The 14,290-nt window shown below is 40.2% G+C and overlaps 1 protein-coding gene across 4 annotated transcripts; it reads right to left on the bottom strand.

The window, feature by feature from the left end:
- Positions 1-6,310: 6,310 nt before the first annotated feature.
- atf7ip2 (activating transcription factor 7 interacting protein 2) lies at positions 6,311-13,589 on the bottom strand. 4 transcript variants are annotated; one of them, XM_020597899.1, is made up of 13 exons: positions 13,141-13,286; positions 11,952-12,271; positions 9,987-10,059; positions 9,754-9,885; positions 9,125-9,193; positions 8,913-8,950; positions 8,795-8,832; positions 8,660-8,703; positions 8,318-8,363; positions 8,053-8,132; positions 7,733-7,882; positions 7,448-7,635; positions 6,311-6,640 (listed from the first exon to the last, which is right to left on the bottom strand). In XM_020597899.1, exons 2-13 carry the CDS (start codon positions 12,161-12,163, stop codon positions 6,430-6,432), a joined length of 1,281 nt encoding a protein of 426 aa, XP_020453555.1. In that variant the 5' UTR covers positions 12,164-12,271; positions 13,141-13,286; the 3' UTR covers positions 6,311-6,429. The 4 variants fall into 4 exon arrangements, with proteins under 4 accessions (XP_020453555.1, XP_020453557.1, XP_020453556.1 ...); XM_020597901.1 differs by lacking the exons at positions 11,952-12,271; positions 13,141-13,286 and adding an exon at positions 13,526-13,589; XM_020597900.1 differs by lacking the exon at positions 8,660-8,703 and having other exon boundaries at positions 8,766-8,832; positions 13,141-13,287.
- Between the last annotated feature and the right edge of the window lie 701 nt (positions 13,590-14,290).

Genomic DNA, 14,290 nt, shown 5'->3' with positions numbered 1-14,290 from the left:
GTAGAGGTGTACTTTTTCTTTGAGAGCCATAATTCTTGCTGTTTCTCAGGTGTTCAAATACTTATGTTCAGCAGTGCAAGACAAATGAATTCTTTAAAAATCATACAATGTGGTTTCCTGAAATTTTTTTTAAATTCTGTCTCTCAGAGTGGGAATGCACCTACAATGTGAATGTCAGACCCCTCCATGATTTCTAAGTGGGAGAACTTGCAAAATCGCAGGGTGTTCAAATACTTCTGTTCCTCACTGTATATATATATATATAGTACATTATTTACTATTTATGTAGATATAAACATAGTGTTCCAGTATCAGTGAGAAAAGGATGCAGGTCTCACCTTGGTGTCTCAACATGTACCAGATCACTGCTGTTCTCACTACAACCTGTAATTTTAGAGGAAGTTTCTTCTTGCCTTTATGGCTCCACATTCCTCCTGCACAGATAGCCTTATTTGGAGGACTGAAGACTTTTTTCTATATTTCACTGCAGTGGAAACATCCATTCTCCTTTTGGGCAGGTTTGTAAGGCTCATGTTCTTCTGGTTTACCCCTCCTGAGGGCAGAGCACTGGCTCCCCATGTTTTTTCTTCAGCGTCAGCTCAGGAAATCTGTCATTTGGAAAGTATGTAAACATTAGCATGTAGCATCCTCTATTGTAGAGACTGCTGTCAGTATGCAGTGGCTTTACCATAGTGGTCTGTCTTTGAAAGTAAAACGAACACACTCCCATCTGGTGTTTTACTGTGCACAAAATTTGTTAAGACTCATAACAGTTTTTAAGCTCGTGCTGCAAGTAAAACCAACATTTATTTAGCTTGTGTTTTTATTCTTCACAATTCTAAAACAACTTGGTTTTTATTTAACCAAAACACAGTGTAAGATACATTATCGCACTACACTTTTCATTTATTCTTTAAGACACACACGTAGAGATACATAAAAATCTGTCGATTTACCTTAGTGCCTGAGATCCTGTGGTCAGCTGCAGCCGAAAACGAGGCCATGTTCTATTCTGACCCACTGCGGGTTCAGCACGTTACAATACTAGGATAGAAAAAGTTTATCATGCAAAGGAAGTGACCATGTGGTGGATGGAGCCTGTTGAAAGTCTGTTTGTATGTACTGTAAGTGTGTGTGTGTGTGTGTGTGTGTGTGTGTGTGTGGGTGGGTGTGAGGGAGGGAGATAAAGAGACAGAGAGAAATGCAGACTACTTCCCTCTTGCTGCACAAAACAAAACCAAAAGTACTACATTTAAATATGTTTTTCTCTGCTGACTGGTGAAAGTGTTTCTCTTTATCAGTATCGAACATGGCACAGTGTGGATCTGACAACCTGACATCTGTGTTTTTGTGTAAAAATTTAGTCCAGGTCGGCTTCTTTTCTCACATGGATGGAAACAAACACGACGTGTTAAAGGCAGACAGCCGGCTGCTCTACTCTGTTAACAATTAGCATGTCTTCACTTGTATTCTGGACATAGAACTTTATGGTACAGATGAAACATGCTCAAAATCCAGTGGGGTGTGTGGTCTGAGCTAGATGTACTATCCACAGGACTACTACAGTGTAAACAGTCATGTGAAATATAATATAATACTGTATCAACAAAAATAACACAGACACTAACAACAACCCTCTGTTGGCATATAAACCAAAAGTTTCAAAATGTTCATTGCAAATTGATTCATGATTTGTAGAGGTGAAGTGAAACTATTTGCGTATCATTTATTGTGTGGACTGCCTTTGTGAGTGCTCCTCCTCTTTTAGAATTGATGTAGAAATGTATCACTAAACCGCTTTTAAACTGCAAATTATTCCCAGTGTAGAAAAATGACACAGGTTTTCAGTTTACTCTTACAAGTGATCTATGTACATAGAAGTAAAGAATCAACTTGTTGCAACCTCCTGAACTGTGGAATGTTTATTGTGCACACGTGGCAAACCCTTCACTATTCCTCAATTAGTCAAGGTAATGAAAATATGAAGGGATGACCAAGCAAGTGACAACCTGCTTAAAACTAAATGCTCATAATAGCAGCTCCCACAAAAATGTAAACAGGACAAAATATTGCTTTCCTTGTATAGCACAGGTAGGTTGGAGTAAAATTTGATTGGTTACCAAACGTCAGCAGGGCGTATTTTATCTGGTATGCGCCCGTCAGAAGGTAAAGAGAAACCAAGATGCAAACCAAAGTGAGGAACTTTATGTTCCACAGACTGATGACCCTCATCTCTGAGGCATTTTGGTTTAGTTTCTGTCTGTGCCACTACAACACTAAAACCAGTGCACAGCTAGTGACACAAGCCAGAAGACCGGGCCAGCTCAGGCCTGCGGGGAGTCCAAGCAACAGTGCGAGAGACGAGTAAGGCGACAGTGTGTAAATTCTTAGTTAAGGTAACCTTTAAGATGACAAGTGTGTTACCAAGCACACATGTATGACGGCTGTAATGTTCCATACACATTTGATTCTACAGGAGGGAAGGAACTGAAGAAGCAGGTCACCGTTCTGCCAACACTTCACTTTAAAACTTTAAACAAGGCATTTGCTCCCTAATCACTCTCTCTGCTCCACCTCTGCTTTTTCTGTCTGGCTTCTTGGCACTTTTTCCTCCCCCTTTTCCTCTTTTCATAAGCTCTCTCTTCTCTGCTGTCAGTTCTAATTAGGCCACTGTGTGTGTCTGTATGTGTGTGTCAGAGCGGTGGGGTTGTGTGCATTTTTAAGTGGTCTTAGGAGGCCCATCACTCCGCTGTGCTTCCGCACTGGGCCCCGCTGGTCGAAGGGAGATGCGCATACACACAGTTTATTGCTGATGCTAGGAGCAGACATTCAATGCGGGTCTAATGACTCCCTGTACAGTTGCACTCACACTCCTTCATACGCAGCATAATAGCAAACTGTGCGTGACCAACAGTGCAACCAGAAAAGCGGAAACCTATAGGGCTAAAAGTTTACAGATTTGACAATTTGTACATGCATTACATACATATTCTGGCCCGCATCAGAGGAAATACCTCTACAGTGAGTATAATATGGGTATGTCAAATGCAATCCCCTGCTGGGTGAGTACACCTCACAGTAAGTTAACAACAAACACAACACTAGCACATTCAGTCAACTAGAAGTTCATCATCACATTTGCAAAAACGGTAAAATAAAAAAATCTGGGTCCTTTACACCAAGAGAAATGTGTCCTTAGCTGTGCCAGTACTTATTTGTTTATCACACAAAAATCCAAACAACACATTTAATAATATCCACACTTATTTATAGCTTTAGTCCTGAATATTTAATTTTGTCTTTATCAAATCTATAGAAAGATCACATTTCTGCTGTTGGTTCAGATGAACTGTCACCATTTTATCCCAAAGCATATTAACAACCTCATTCATAGCTCTGATCTTCCTGTAATCTGCCTCTTTCACATGCTTTTAGCCAGAGAGAGTTAATCGAGCACTGGTGCAGCAATAGTTGATAAAAAGCTTTGTGATACCAGCTATTCAGGGTCACCGTGTTAGGCCTAGTGAAGCCAAAGACAACCAGACTGAGCTGAACTTGATAAGGGCCCAGGGACGAATCAGATTTGGGTCTAGACGCACACTGGATTGGGCTCAGTTAATCAGGGTGCACCCTTTACAGTATACAGGTGTGTTTGAGCTGGTACCAATCTGCAAGAACCTACCATGAGGCAGATTGTTCATCCTGCTGCTGCAGTGGTCTTATTAATGTAGGGCTCCCGAGGATCAAGCTGGAAATCTTGCCAACCATGAAATCTCTGGAGCTCCTTCACTGAATCTTCCAAAATGGGTTTCACACCAAAAAAAGAGCAGACCTGCATTTAAAAACAGGCGTAGTGTCTCATAAACCCACTTATATGTCTTATGTTTTGCCCAATCACACAAAATGACAAAGTATAATGTACTCACTTATTTCAAGTTTCATATTCTCAAATACATGTTAGTCATTTTTACTAAATATACTTATCTTATGTTGCAAGCAATAAAAATATCAAATATAAAAAATGCATTCAATTGCTTGCATTTATCTATGAAATAAGAAATAAAACACCTTAATCTACATATCAAATCTCATCTCTGCAAACTGAAGGCCTGTAAAACCTCTTCCCAATTTGAATTAAAAAACTTTTCTTAATGACAGTGAAACACATACATATTTCACCATTTGTCATGACAATACAACTAGCAAACATAAGGGGAAAGTATTTTATAAATGTAGGCCTACAAAACAAACGGGCAAAATAAAAACCACAGGGAGGTTCATACAGGTTTATCTAGGCCAACCAGTTCAGAGAAAAACGGCGATGGCTGGCCTTCTGTCCACTTTCTGTGTGAAAACGTTCATTGTCATCTGTAAGTTTCTGGACTTTAGTGACTGCTTGGCTTCCTTCTGGCTGTTTCAGCAGTTTTTCCTCACACGCTCAGTTAAATAGCTCGCACACTTCTAATACCCAGAAACTACGCCACTGAACGTCAAGAGACTCAGGTACAAACTTAGGATGGGTGTTCTGCACAAGCCTGTTCCTTCCATATATTATGAGATCATATAAACAGATTTTAATATTGTAAAAATAATTTCTTTTATTCATCAAAAGAACATTTTTTTTCAAAATAAAAACAAAAAATAGGCTTGTTCTTAAGATTTATGTCAGTGGTGGAAGAAATAGGCTGCTCAGGCTTCTTACTGAAAGTAAAAGTCACAATAGGATACCACACTGTAAAAATACTCTAAGTACAAAATGTGTAAAAGTATTAGCACCAAAAAAGTAGTCATTATGCAGAACGGCACATTTCAACTAAGGCTGATTTATATCATATAACTGGGCTATAATTATTGATGCACTGTGTACATGTTCCCACCATCAATGCTAGTGTTATACTGGGTTTTGTTTTATTAATCTGATTCTGATAAGTATCTAGTAACTAAAGTTATCCAATGTAGAGCAGTAAAAATACTTGCCTCTAAAATAGGCTATACTGAAATCAAAGTTTGAAGTAGCAGATAATGAAAATACTAAAGCTGATACCTCAAAACTGTAGGTTACTTAAGTACATTAACTTCAGTAAATGTACTTAGTTCAATGTTTTACGTGGTCTTGGTTCAAAATGGGTGAACAGTCATGTTCCTTGTCCAGGACAAATCCTAATAAATAACTTACTCTGAATATACAATGAAAATAAAATAAGCTGTGTAAAACAAAATAACAGTACTTAGCCAACTAAATGATTACATCTCAACTTACTGTAAAATGTTTATTTTCGTAAGAGTTCATTTATATTTCACATTTCAAAATGCCCTTTTTTCCAAGTTTCTTTTCATAATAACACTTGTATTTCATGACACTTCTATTTCATGGAATACATAAACTTTTCATGGAAGGAAAAAAGTGGCCCCAATTAGCCTACAGCACCTTGTCCAAATTAGTTTTACTTGCAGGACAAAAAAAAAAAAAAAAAACTTTTTTTAAAGTGTCTAATCTTTACTATTCAATAATAATAATCTCCACCGTGTCTGAACACATGTTGGTCCCCAGAGAAATGGTGTTAGCCAGAAGAAACTAGGTGTACTTATCAGCCTCAGCTGTATTTAACCAGCGCTGAAACGCTCTGTTCTTGGTCTGCAGTGGTTAGTGCCTACCAACAGTGGTCTAAAGACAAATGGTGAACTGGCAACAGGGTCATGGACGCCCACAGCTCACTGATGATGAGGTTGACCTACTGTAGATTAAACTTTTAACTTCCATTTGTACTTTTCAAAAGATTAAAATGTATTAATGTATTTGAATCTTTGTTAAAATGGTTGAAAATGAGAAACACTGTCCATTGGTCTCTATGAAGAGAAAGAGTCAGGGGCTGTAGTGGTGATATCACACCTAGAGTGGTGAGGCTGTTGAATTAGTCTAAAACATTCTCTCTAACTCGTCCTCACGACCACAGTTTTCTCTCCTTTTACATAACTTTATCGCTGAATTGTAGACACATCTGTGCTCTTCCTGACAGTAGAACTATGGAAGCAAATGGATTCACAGAAGATGCAGTGAGCTGCAGAGCGACACCAGTGCCAACCAACGGCCACATTGACTCCTATAGGCAGGTGGTCATAATGTTATACCTGACTGGTGTATATAAAAACATTAAAATCCTCCACATTTATTTCTGAACACAGCTAGATTATTACAGCTAAAAAAAAATATTAAAAAAAGAATTCATTATATAAAAGAGAGAAAAGAAACATTTTGTGACGCTGTAACATCTGGTGATTTTTTTTAATAATAAATAAAAATCATACAGAGTAAATGTTCCTTTAAAAGGTCAACTTTATTAAGCACCTTAAAAAACACACATGAAGAAACAAAATAGCTGAAGCACATTAAGTAGATGTACTGCCCCTCTGTTGACCACATCCTCTTTCTTAGTCAGGTATGGCTGCGGCGACGACTTTACTGTAGGGCCCGTACCGGCCAAACTTGTCTTTGCCCACCACAGTGACACACACCTTATGCCCAGGCTTGTACCTTTTGACAAGCACACACATGGGTAGATCGATTGCCTTCACCTCGCCCAGGATTTTCCAGTCTGGGAAGACGCTGCTATCTTTAACCTTTTCCGTACTCATATAAATACTACAACAGAGAAAGAGAGCGAAAAACAAACACACAAAAAGTGAGCAACTAAAACAAAGAGTGAAGGCCACTAACAGGCTGAACTCTGCTGCCATCTGGTGGTCGTACGTTGCCATGAGCACAAAAGACCGCTCTTGCAATAAACCTGGCTGAGAGCAGCTGCTTGTCTCCAAAGCGGCACAACGGTGGCAAAAATAAAGATCTAATTCCCATTAACAAATGAAATACTAATGGACTTATGATGGGAAACAGCTTTCAGTTTCTGTTTTGAAGATGACCCATACAGTTGTTGCACCAGTGTTCTGGCACACTGGTGGCCACAGATGGCGACACCATTTGGAGTCTTGATAATAACATCCACTACAATCGGTAAACCATCCGTTGATTAACGACTTAGTCAGTGGACAGAAAAACAACTTGCTACACTGTCAGTTAAATGCGTCTCAGGCTCAAACTCCTAAAAAGGCAGGATGTGATGCTTCTTCGTCATATAGAAAAGTAAACTAAATACCTCGGTTTTGGACTTTTGGTCACAGATTCTTAAAAGTGAATATTGTAGCCTACATGTACTGCTTAATGATTTGATCAAGAACCATTGTGTAGGTGAATCCCAGTTCCTCTAATTGCATCCACATATCAATCACTTGCGTCTTTTCCTTGTGTCTTAGTACTGCCCACGTAACGTTAGGAAAATATGCAAGGACATGCTATGAGAAGAGAAGAATGAAGAAAAGGAACTGGGAGTCATCTGCTGTTTTCATCAAAATGGCTTTTTCATTGGTCCACCTGCCTGGTGCTTCTTCTCACCTGTAACTATCCATGGGCGGCGCAAAAGGGTCCTCTTCCTCCACCCTCCAGAGCACAGAGAGACCAGGGGGCTCCCTGATGAGTGCCAGATGGACCTCTGGTCTCTGGGGGATATTGTATGAGGCTGCTTCCATGGTCAGGATGGAGGGAAAGGTGGTGGCTGGAAGAGGAGGATACAGAACCTGGTCCTTAGGGTGAGGAAAGGGGGAGAGAGCGGAGGTAATGTGAGAAGCATATAACCACGTGGTTAGCAGTGTGGGTTAGTGTCAGTGTGTGTGGTACCACCTCCATCTCCATGTTCTTGGGAATGTTACTACATCTACCAGAGGACAGATGTTCTACTGTCACGCTGTCGGCCTTTTCCTCCTTGAGACCCTGTTTCTTTTGTTTTTCCTGCTCGTCTTCTGGCTCTTTATTTATGATCCTGAGAAGTGTCTGAATCAAAAAATCAAAGTTTGGAAAAGAAAGCTGAGTAAACAAAAGCACAACTGAAAAAAACGACTGATCTAAGACTTTATGAAAGGATTTTCTTTCCACTTGATCAAACAAGACTGTCATTAGTTTCACATGTTTAGAAACTATCTTCAGTAACAAAGCATCCTTACCTTACTGCCAGGAGAGCCATAAGGAGTAAGAACCGGCGGAGACGGCACCTCACATAAATCTGCTACAGCGGTCCTCAAGGCTTAACACCGTGACAATAACAAAAGAAGGGACAGGAGAGTAGAGAAAACGAAGTGAGTTTATGGACGGACTGACTCATAGCATTGAATCTGAGTAATCCACACCGCATGGAGACAATGCTACCAGAAGCAACACACATAAGACAGGTACTTGACCCAGTTCACACATTGTATGAAATCATCTTACCTTCATTATCTGTACGAAGCTTCTGTAGTGATTTTTTGGTGGTTTCCTGGACAGGAAAGATTAATCAACTTCAAGCTCCATGTTTATAGAGTTTCAGCTCACTCAACACAGAATAAACCACAGCTAACAGCCAAACAACCCCTGCTGACATTAATTCTTTCTCCAGTGTGTACTGTAGAATTCTTAAAAATAAATAATTACAGTTAACACTCAGCTATGTGGAAATATTTGCTGAGTAAATAAGATATTTACATGTGTATTCAACCCATTATTCCAAGGCCCTTTGTAGAAGTCCATACTTCAATATTATTTCAAATCAAAAACTGATAACTACATAGTTACCATTGTTTGAAAGAGCTCTCCCCTCTTATCCACGCTTATTTTCTCTATTGCAAAATAAAAGTTCACAGAATAAATACTCATGCAACAAACAAAGGTAAATATTCACTAGTGCAGAGACGCTCGCTGGGCTCTTACTCTGAGACATGGTTTCTTGATCTTCATCTGAGTGCGGCCTGCAGAAAACAGTTGCAAACATCAAGGCCCTTCATGGTTTTCACAGAGGACGAACTTTACTGAACCTGGCTGTACGTACCTGATGACGTCCACGTTAACCAGAGGCGGCAGCGGACCCTGGAAGAAACATTCAAGTGTGTGTGGATTTCAAAACGAACATAATTATTTTGTGCATTTATCACATTTTCTAATTTAAGTTACTATACTGTGCATTTCAGCTAAAGCTTGTTACACTGAACATGCATGTCAGTCCATAGAGTTCGTGTGAATTCATGCTCGTCTGCATCAAACCTTCTTCTGTGTCTCTGTCATGTAGGCAAGAGCTGCTTCCGCTCTCTTAGCCACCGTGCTGATTCGAGCCTGAGGAAGAGGAAAACACCGTGTAAAGATCTGGTGAGTTTAATGTGTTTTTTGTTTTACCACAAACATGGAAACATACCCTGAATACATTCATGTCTGGATCTTTCAGTTTTATGAGATAAGACATAAAAGGTGAACGTTAAAAGGCTACTCCGCATGTCCGCTATGGTCAAATGACGCCATTTTCGACATCAACCGCAGCGGACAAAGCATGAATAGCCCTTTAATCTAATGAAAAAAGAAACACAACAATGAACACCAGACAAAAAAGAATGCATGCCTAAAGTTTTACGAACAGCTACGGAAAGTAAAAATGGCAAAGGCATAAAAAACAAGCTGATTTTAAAGCAACATGAGGAAATTAACACAGGGAGAAATGAAGTGAGACAAAAACAAAGGGAAAGAAAACGAAAGAAGAAAGAAACGGTGTGAATATACAGAATTATTAGCCTGGACATTTGCCAACAGTAAACTTGGAAAGAATGTGTGTGTGTGCTCACCCCCCACTACCTAACACAGTTCACTACAAGGCACAAATGTGTATCGATGCATCCACTGACCTCCAGTTTTTGGATGGTGCTTTCTATGTCAGCTCCATGATCCAGGTGTCCAACAGTTTCTATTAAATGCAATAGCTTGGCTTCATTCTTTTTCACCGCACAGTGAACCTCCTGCTTGATTAGTGTCTGCAGCTGTGGACACGCACACGTATAAGTCACATAGCAGAGCTGCATTCATCATGCACAATAAAATATACACTTAATAATGGCACATTCTCTAGTGTTTGTCTTACTTCAAACTGAGAGAATCTTATCTTTTTATCACTGGTCTCAGAGGAAGCAGGTCTGGAAGGCAACCTCTTCATTCTTCATACATATATATATATACACACAGAGACACACAAACAAGATTCATTAGGTTTTCAACTGATGATGCACGGCAGTCATCAGCTGGGCTGTAAGAATGCTGCATGGTAAATGTTTGCTATGGTTAGCACATACCAGTGGTGGAGGACAAACTGCAGGCAGAGCTGAAGTGATCATTTTTCTGCAGGGTTATGCCAGTTTAACAGGTGTATTTTCTATTGCACTACAGTAACGAGCCTAAGGTTTGTTAATTCCAAGTAATGTTTCACTTCAGCCAGTGTCATACTCACCTCTGCAGCATCTGCCTGCGGTGCTCTGCGTGTGGAGGAGCTGAGCTCCGCCCTCAGGTCAAACACACCAAAATCATATGCTTGTCGAGCTGTTGTTTAGTTTCCCTAATGCAGAGATCCTGGAATTCCTCACTGCTACATTGCTTTGCTTATGTCTTGATGTACTGTCCTTAGGGTGGATGCAGTGTTGCTGTGTTTGAAATGTGCAGGTTTGTAATGTTTGCTGAAGATTCTCCTGAGTTTTTCAGATACCTCAGCAATGGGTGGAGTGACAGTGCTGTGTCGATTCTGTGTTTCCATTAAAGGGGTTTGTACTGGATGTTTTTGTGGTTTTGACAAAGGCCCAGTTGGGGTAACCACAGATTTTAAGTGGTTCCTAAATGTCTTTACTGGTCTCTGTGTTTGGGTACCAAAATGTTGTGATAGCAAAATGCAAGTGAAAATGTGCAACATTTCAACCTTGACCAACTATTTGTAGAAACACCACACCATAGTCTGTACAAAGCTGCACAAACACAAAAAGCCCGGAAGAAAAGAAGCAATAAAAACAATGACAAACATCATCAGGGTCAGCAGCAAAGCAAAGCTGGCAACAGACTGCATTTTAAATTTTAATGTACCAAATGACCGACCCCTTTCCATGCATAAACTGAAAAATCCAAACATCGCTACCAGCTCCCAAATGGACATTTAATCTCTGAAATGTCTCCCCAAGCCAATTTTTTCTAAATACTTTGGGGGGAAAAGCAAAGGGAAGGGTTTATAGTGCACAACTCCAATGTGTGTCCTATCGATTTGTTTGGTTTGCAAACTGCTCCGTGATCCACGCTAAACAGCTTTGAGGTTTATATGCAGGGGAATTTATTGTGGCAGCGGGAGAACAGATGGCAATTTATATATTGTGCATCAAGTGATGTACTTGCTTCCATAGGAAGCCAAAGTTTAGGGCTTTGAGAGAGAGAGCTGCACTAGTAGCTTGTTTTATTTTTGGCTCAGGAAGTAGAGCAGGTCGTCTCGTAACAGTAAGATTAGCAGTTCGATTCCCGGCTTGTACGGGTCACACATCAAATTGTCCTTGAGCAAGACACTGAACCCCCAGTTAATCCCAGTGATGTCACTGGTGTGTGAATGTGTGAATGCTTGGGACTGTGAATTGGTGAATGGCCAAATAGTGGGAAAGCGCTTTGTGTGCTACGATGCATAGAAAAGCGCTCTACAAGTATAAGACCATTTACTGAATATAAGAACTTGTCTGACCAGGTAGTCATTTATCATATATTGTCAGGCTCAGTAGGACTGTTATCCAGTTCCACCCAGTTTAAAATGGTCCTCGGTCCACCACAGTCTACAACCAGTCAGTACAATCCACCAAATAACTTGTTCCCCTCCCAGCTGAGCTTCAAGGGGACGATGAAACACATTAGGAGAATCACTCTGGGTCCCCTCAGATCCATCTACTGTGCAACGCCGAAACCCCAGAGAGCATGCTGAAGCAGGAAAAACAACAACAGCAGTACTGGCCAAAGCGAAAGCCAGTACTCTTATGCAACAAACATTTATGAAGTTGTTCTGCAATCATGAAGCTGTCAGAAAAGAACTCACGCATCCAGAAGACACAGGGCCACTTGTGCATCAGATTTCAGCCCTTTTGCTGCTTTCAGTTCACGCCACCTTTCAAATGCCAATCCAATTTCCACTCGAGCTCTCCTCCGTGACCTGTCTCTCTGAGTCAAACATGCGCACTTCTCTATTTTGTCTTGAGCTCGTCTTCTCAAGCCCACGCGTCCTTGAGTTTCATTTTGAACTGCTGCCATTTTTCACTAAGCGTGAAGCGTACAGTCGAGAGTTGCATGCAGATAGATGGTCTGTAGAGTACGGGATGAGGGGGATGAGGGGGCTGATGCCTGACGTTCTTATGAACCCTGGCAATAACAACAACCACTGTTAATTTTGGTTAATTCCAGCATTACCATTATTACTCAGGGCAGAAGCTGTCCATGCCTTTATCAGCTCAAGGTTGGACTACTGCAATAGCCTTTATATAGGAATTAGCCCGTAATCTGTGACACTGCTCCTGCTGGTTCACAATGCAGCAGCTTACCTTTTGACAGGTTCAGGGAAATATGATCATACCACTCCTGTACTTTCATCCATGCACTGGCTTCCAAGCTTTGACAACTCAGATCTTCAAATCAGCTTCTCCTGTTACTTATTCTTAGCCTCTAGCTTTAATATATTTTACTACTATTGACCTTTACTTTTATTGGTTTCTGTGATATATTTGTTTTTAAACTGTCTTTCTGTTATACGTTTTAGTTGGTACTTATACTCACTTTTGCTTCTACTTTTTGACTTAACCTTGTATCTGTGGTAACTGTTATACTTGTATTTAATTGGCACAGCTTTGTTGTCTTAAATGTGCTATATAATTAACCTATTATTATTATTATTATTACGTAATTTCTAGCACCATGTAAACGCTTTGCTGTCACACATCACAAAAAAAAGCTTAACGACTTAACGATTCTCCATAATCACGGACTTATTAACCTAAAGTTGAGTTTAATGTGATGTCTTGTGAAGCGGATAACAACCAGGAGCTTAGATGCATGTTAAGTTAGTCTGCAAACAATCTCAGTGTTACTAGAGCTAGCTAACATTTAGCGGAAGCTTAGAACAAATCATTCCACTGGAGAGCAAATATGTTTAAAAAAAAAAAAAGCAAGCTAGTTAACGAACATCTCCTGTGCTCAAAAGATACCATCAAAATAGGAGCTAAAGTACAACTTACTTTAACTGAAGCACATGAACAAACTCCTGTAGGTGCAAACGCTTTACCCAGAAAATACAGTGCTGATTCTACTTCCGCTTGCGAACAGCGAACCAAAGAATAAGATGCATACCGCCATTTTCTTCTTCCTCTTTTAATCCATCTTCTTCTGTTGTTTAATGGTTGTTGACAACCAGCTTTAGGTGCATTACCGCCACCTAATGTATCGGAATGTGTATATACTCGAATTCCGATTGGTTAGAAAAGTTATCCAGTTTCCTTATCTTGTCTCCATAATATAACGAATGATTCTCCTTCTAAGTAGTGTGAAGTCCCAGACTTCTTCTCGAGTCCAGATAGTGGAAAGAATTTCAGTTACACACCAAATATCAAAGTGCACGATTACCTTTTATTGCAGATATATCTGGAGATCATACAGCAAGCAGCAGGGCAGATGATCTGAGGTGCAGTTACCAAAACTGTGTGATATATACTATTCTTCCCTCCTCCTTACACATTCCTGCAGCATGCAGCTGGAAAGTATCATTACTTTCCCAAGGATATTCCCCCTAGGATCATAGCTGTACCAAGCACAACTCCCTAATTCCAAAGTAGTACATTCTATAATTAAATGAGCACACATATTGATAATGATTGAGTGAACACACACACACTTCAACTGAGTGTGTGTGCATAGAAAACGGTGCTGGTGTTTCAGTTACAATGTCTCAAACAACTTAATATTCCACAGTAGCATAGCCTGAATCCTTGATCTGTACCCAATAGCACCCAGCACAGGCTACTCCTCCTGCCCCTAGTTATTTTAAGTAGCCTAGCTGTGGGAAATTTAAATAGAATTTTAATTTAAAGAGAGAAGGGAGGAGAGGAGAGGAAAACGGAGAGAAAAAAGAACAGGGAGCACTGTGTAATCTTGGCGATATCTGTCACTGGAGGAGTTTAATAAAAAGCAAGTTGAGACCGACTACGTCAGACCTGGGCATTTTACGGCCCCCGGGCCGCATACGGCCCTTTGGTTGACTCTGGCGGGCCCGTGTAAGGTTAATTGGAAATTACAAAATAAACGTGTTTTTTAATTTCACCTCATGCATGGACTAAAGCTACATTGCTTTTATTTTGAAGTTGTTTTTATTCACGTACATAATAATACTGT

The sequence above is a fragment of the Monopterus albus genome, unplaced genomic scaffold, assembly GCF_001952655.1.
Source record: "Monopterus albus unplaced genomic scaffold, M_albus_1.0 scaffold35.1, whole genome shotgun sequence".
NCBI classification, from domain to species: domain Eukaryota; kingdom Metazoa; phylum Chordata; class Actinopteri; order Synbranchiformes; family Synbranchidae; genus Monopterus; species Monopterus albus.
This window is presented reverse-complemented; position numbering and strand designations above follow the sequence as displayed.

Excerpts from the sequence above, each read along its gene's own strand:
- atf7ip2 (XM_020597899.1), bottom strand. The coding sequence starts at position 12,163 with ATGGCAGCAGTTCAAAATGAAACTCAAGGACGCGTGGGCTTGAGAAGA. Across the intron at positions 8,133-8,317 it reads GCTTCGTACAGATAATGAAG|CCTTGAGGACCGCTGTAGCA; the intron begins GTAAGATGATTT and ends CACGGTGTTAAG. Across the intron at positions 7,636-7,732 it reads CCAAGAACATGGAGATGGAG|GACCAGGTTCTGTATCCTCC; the intron begins GTGGTACCACAC and ends CCTCACCCTAAG.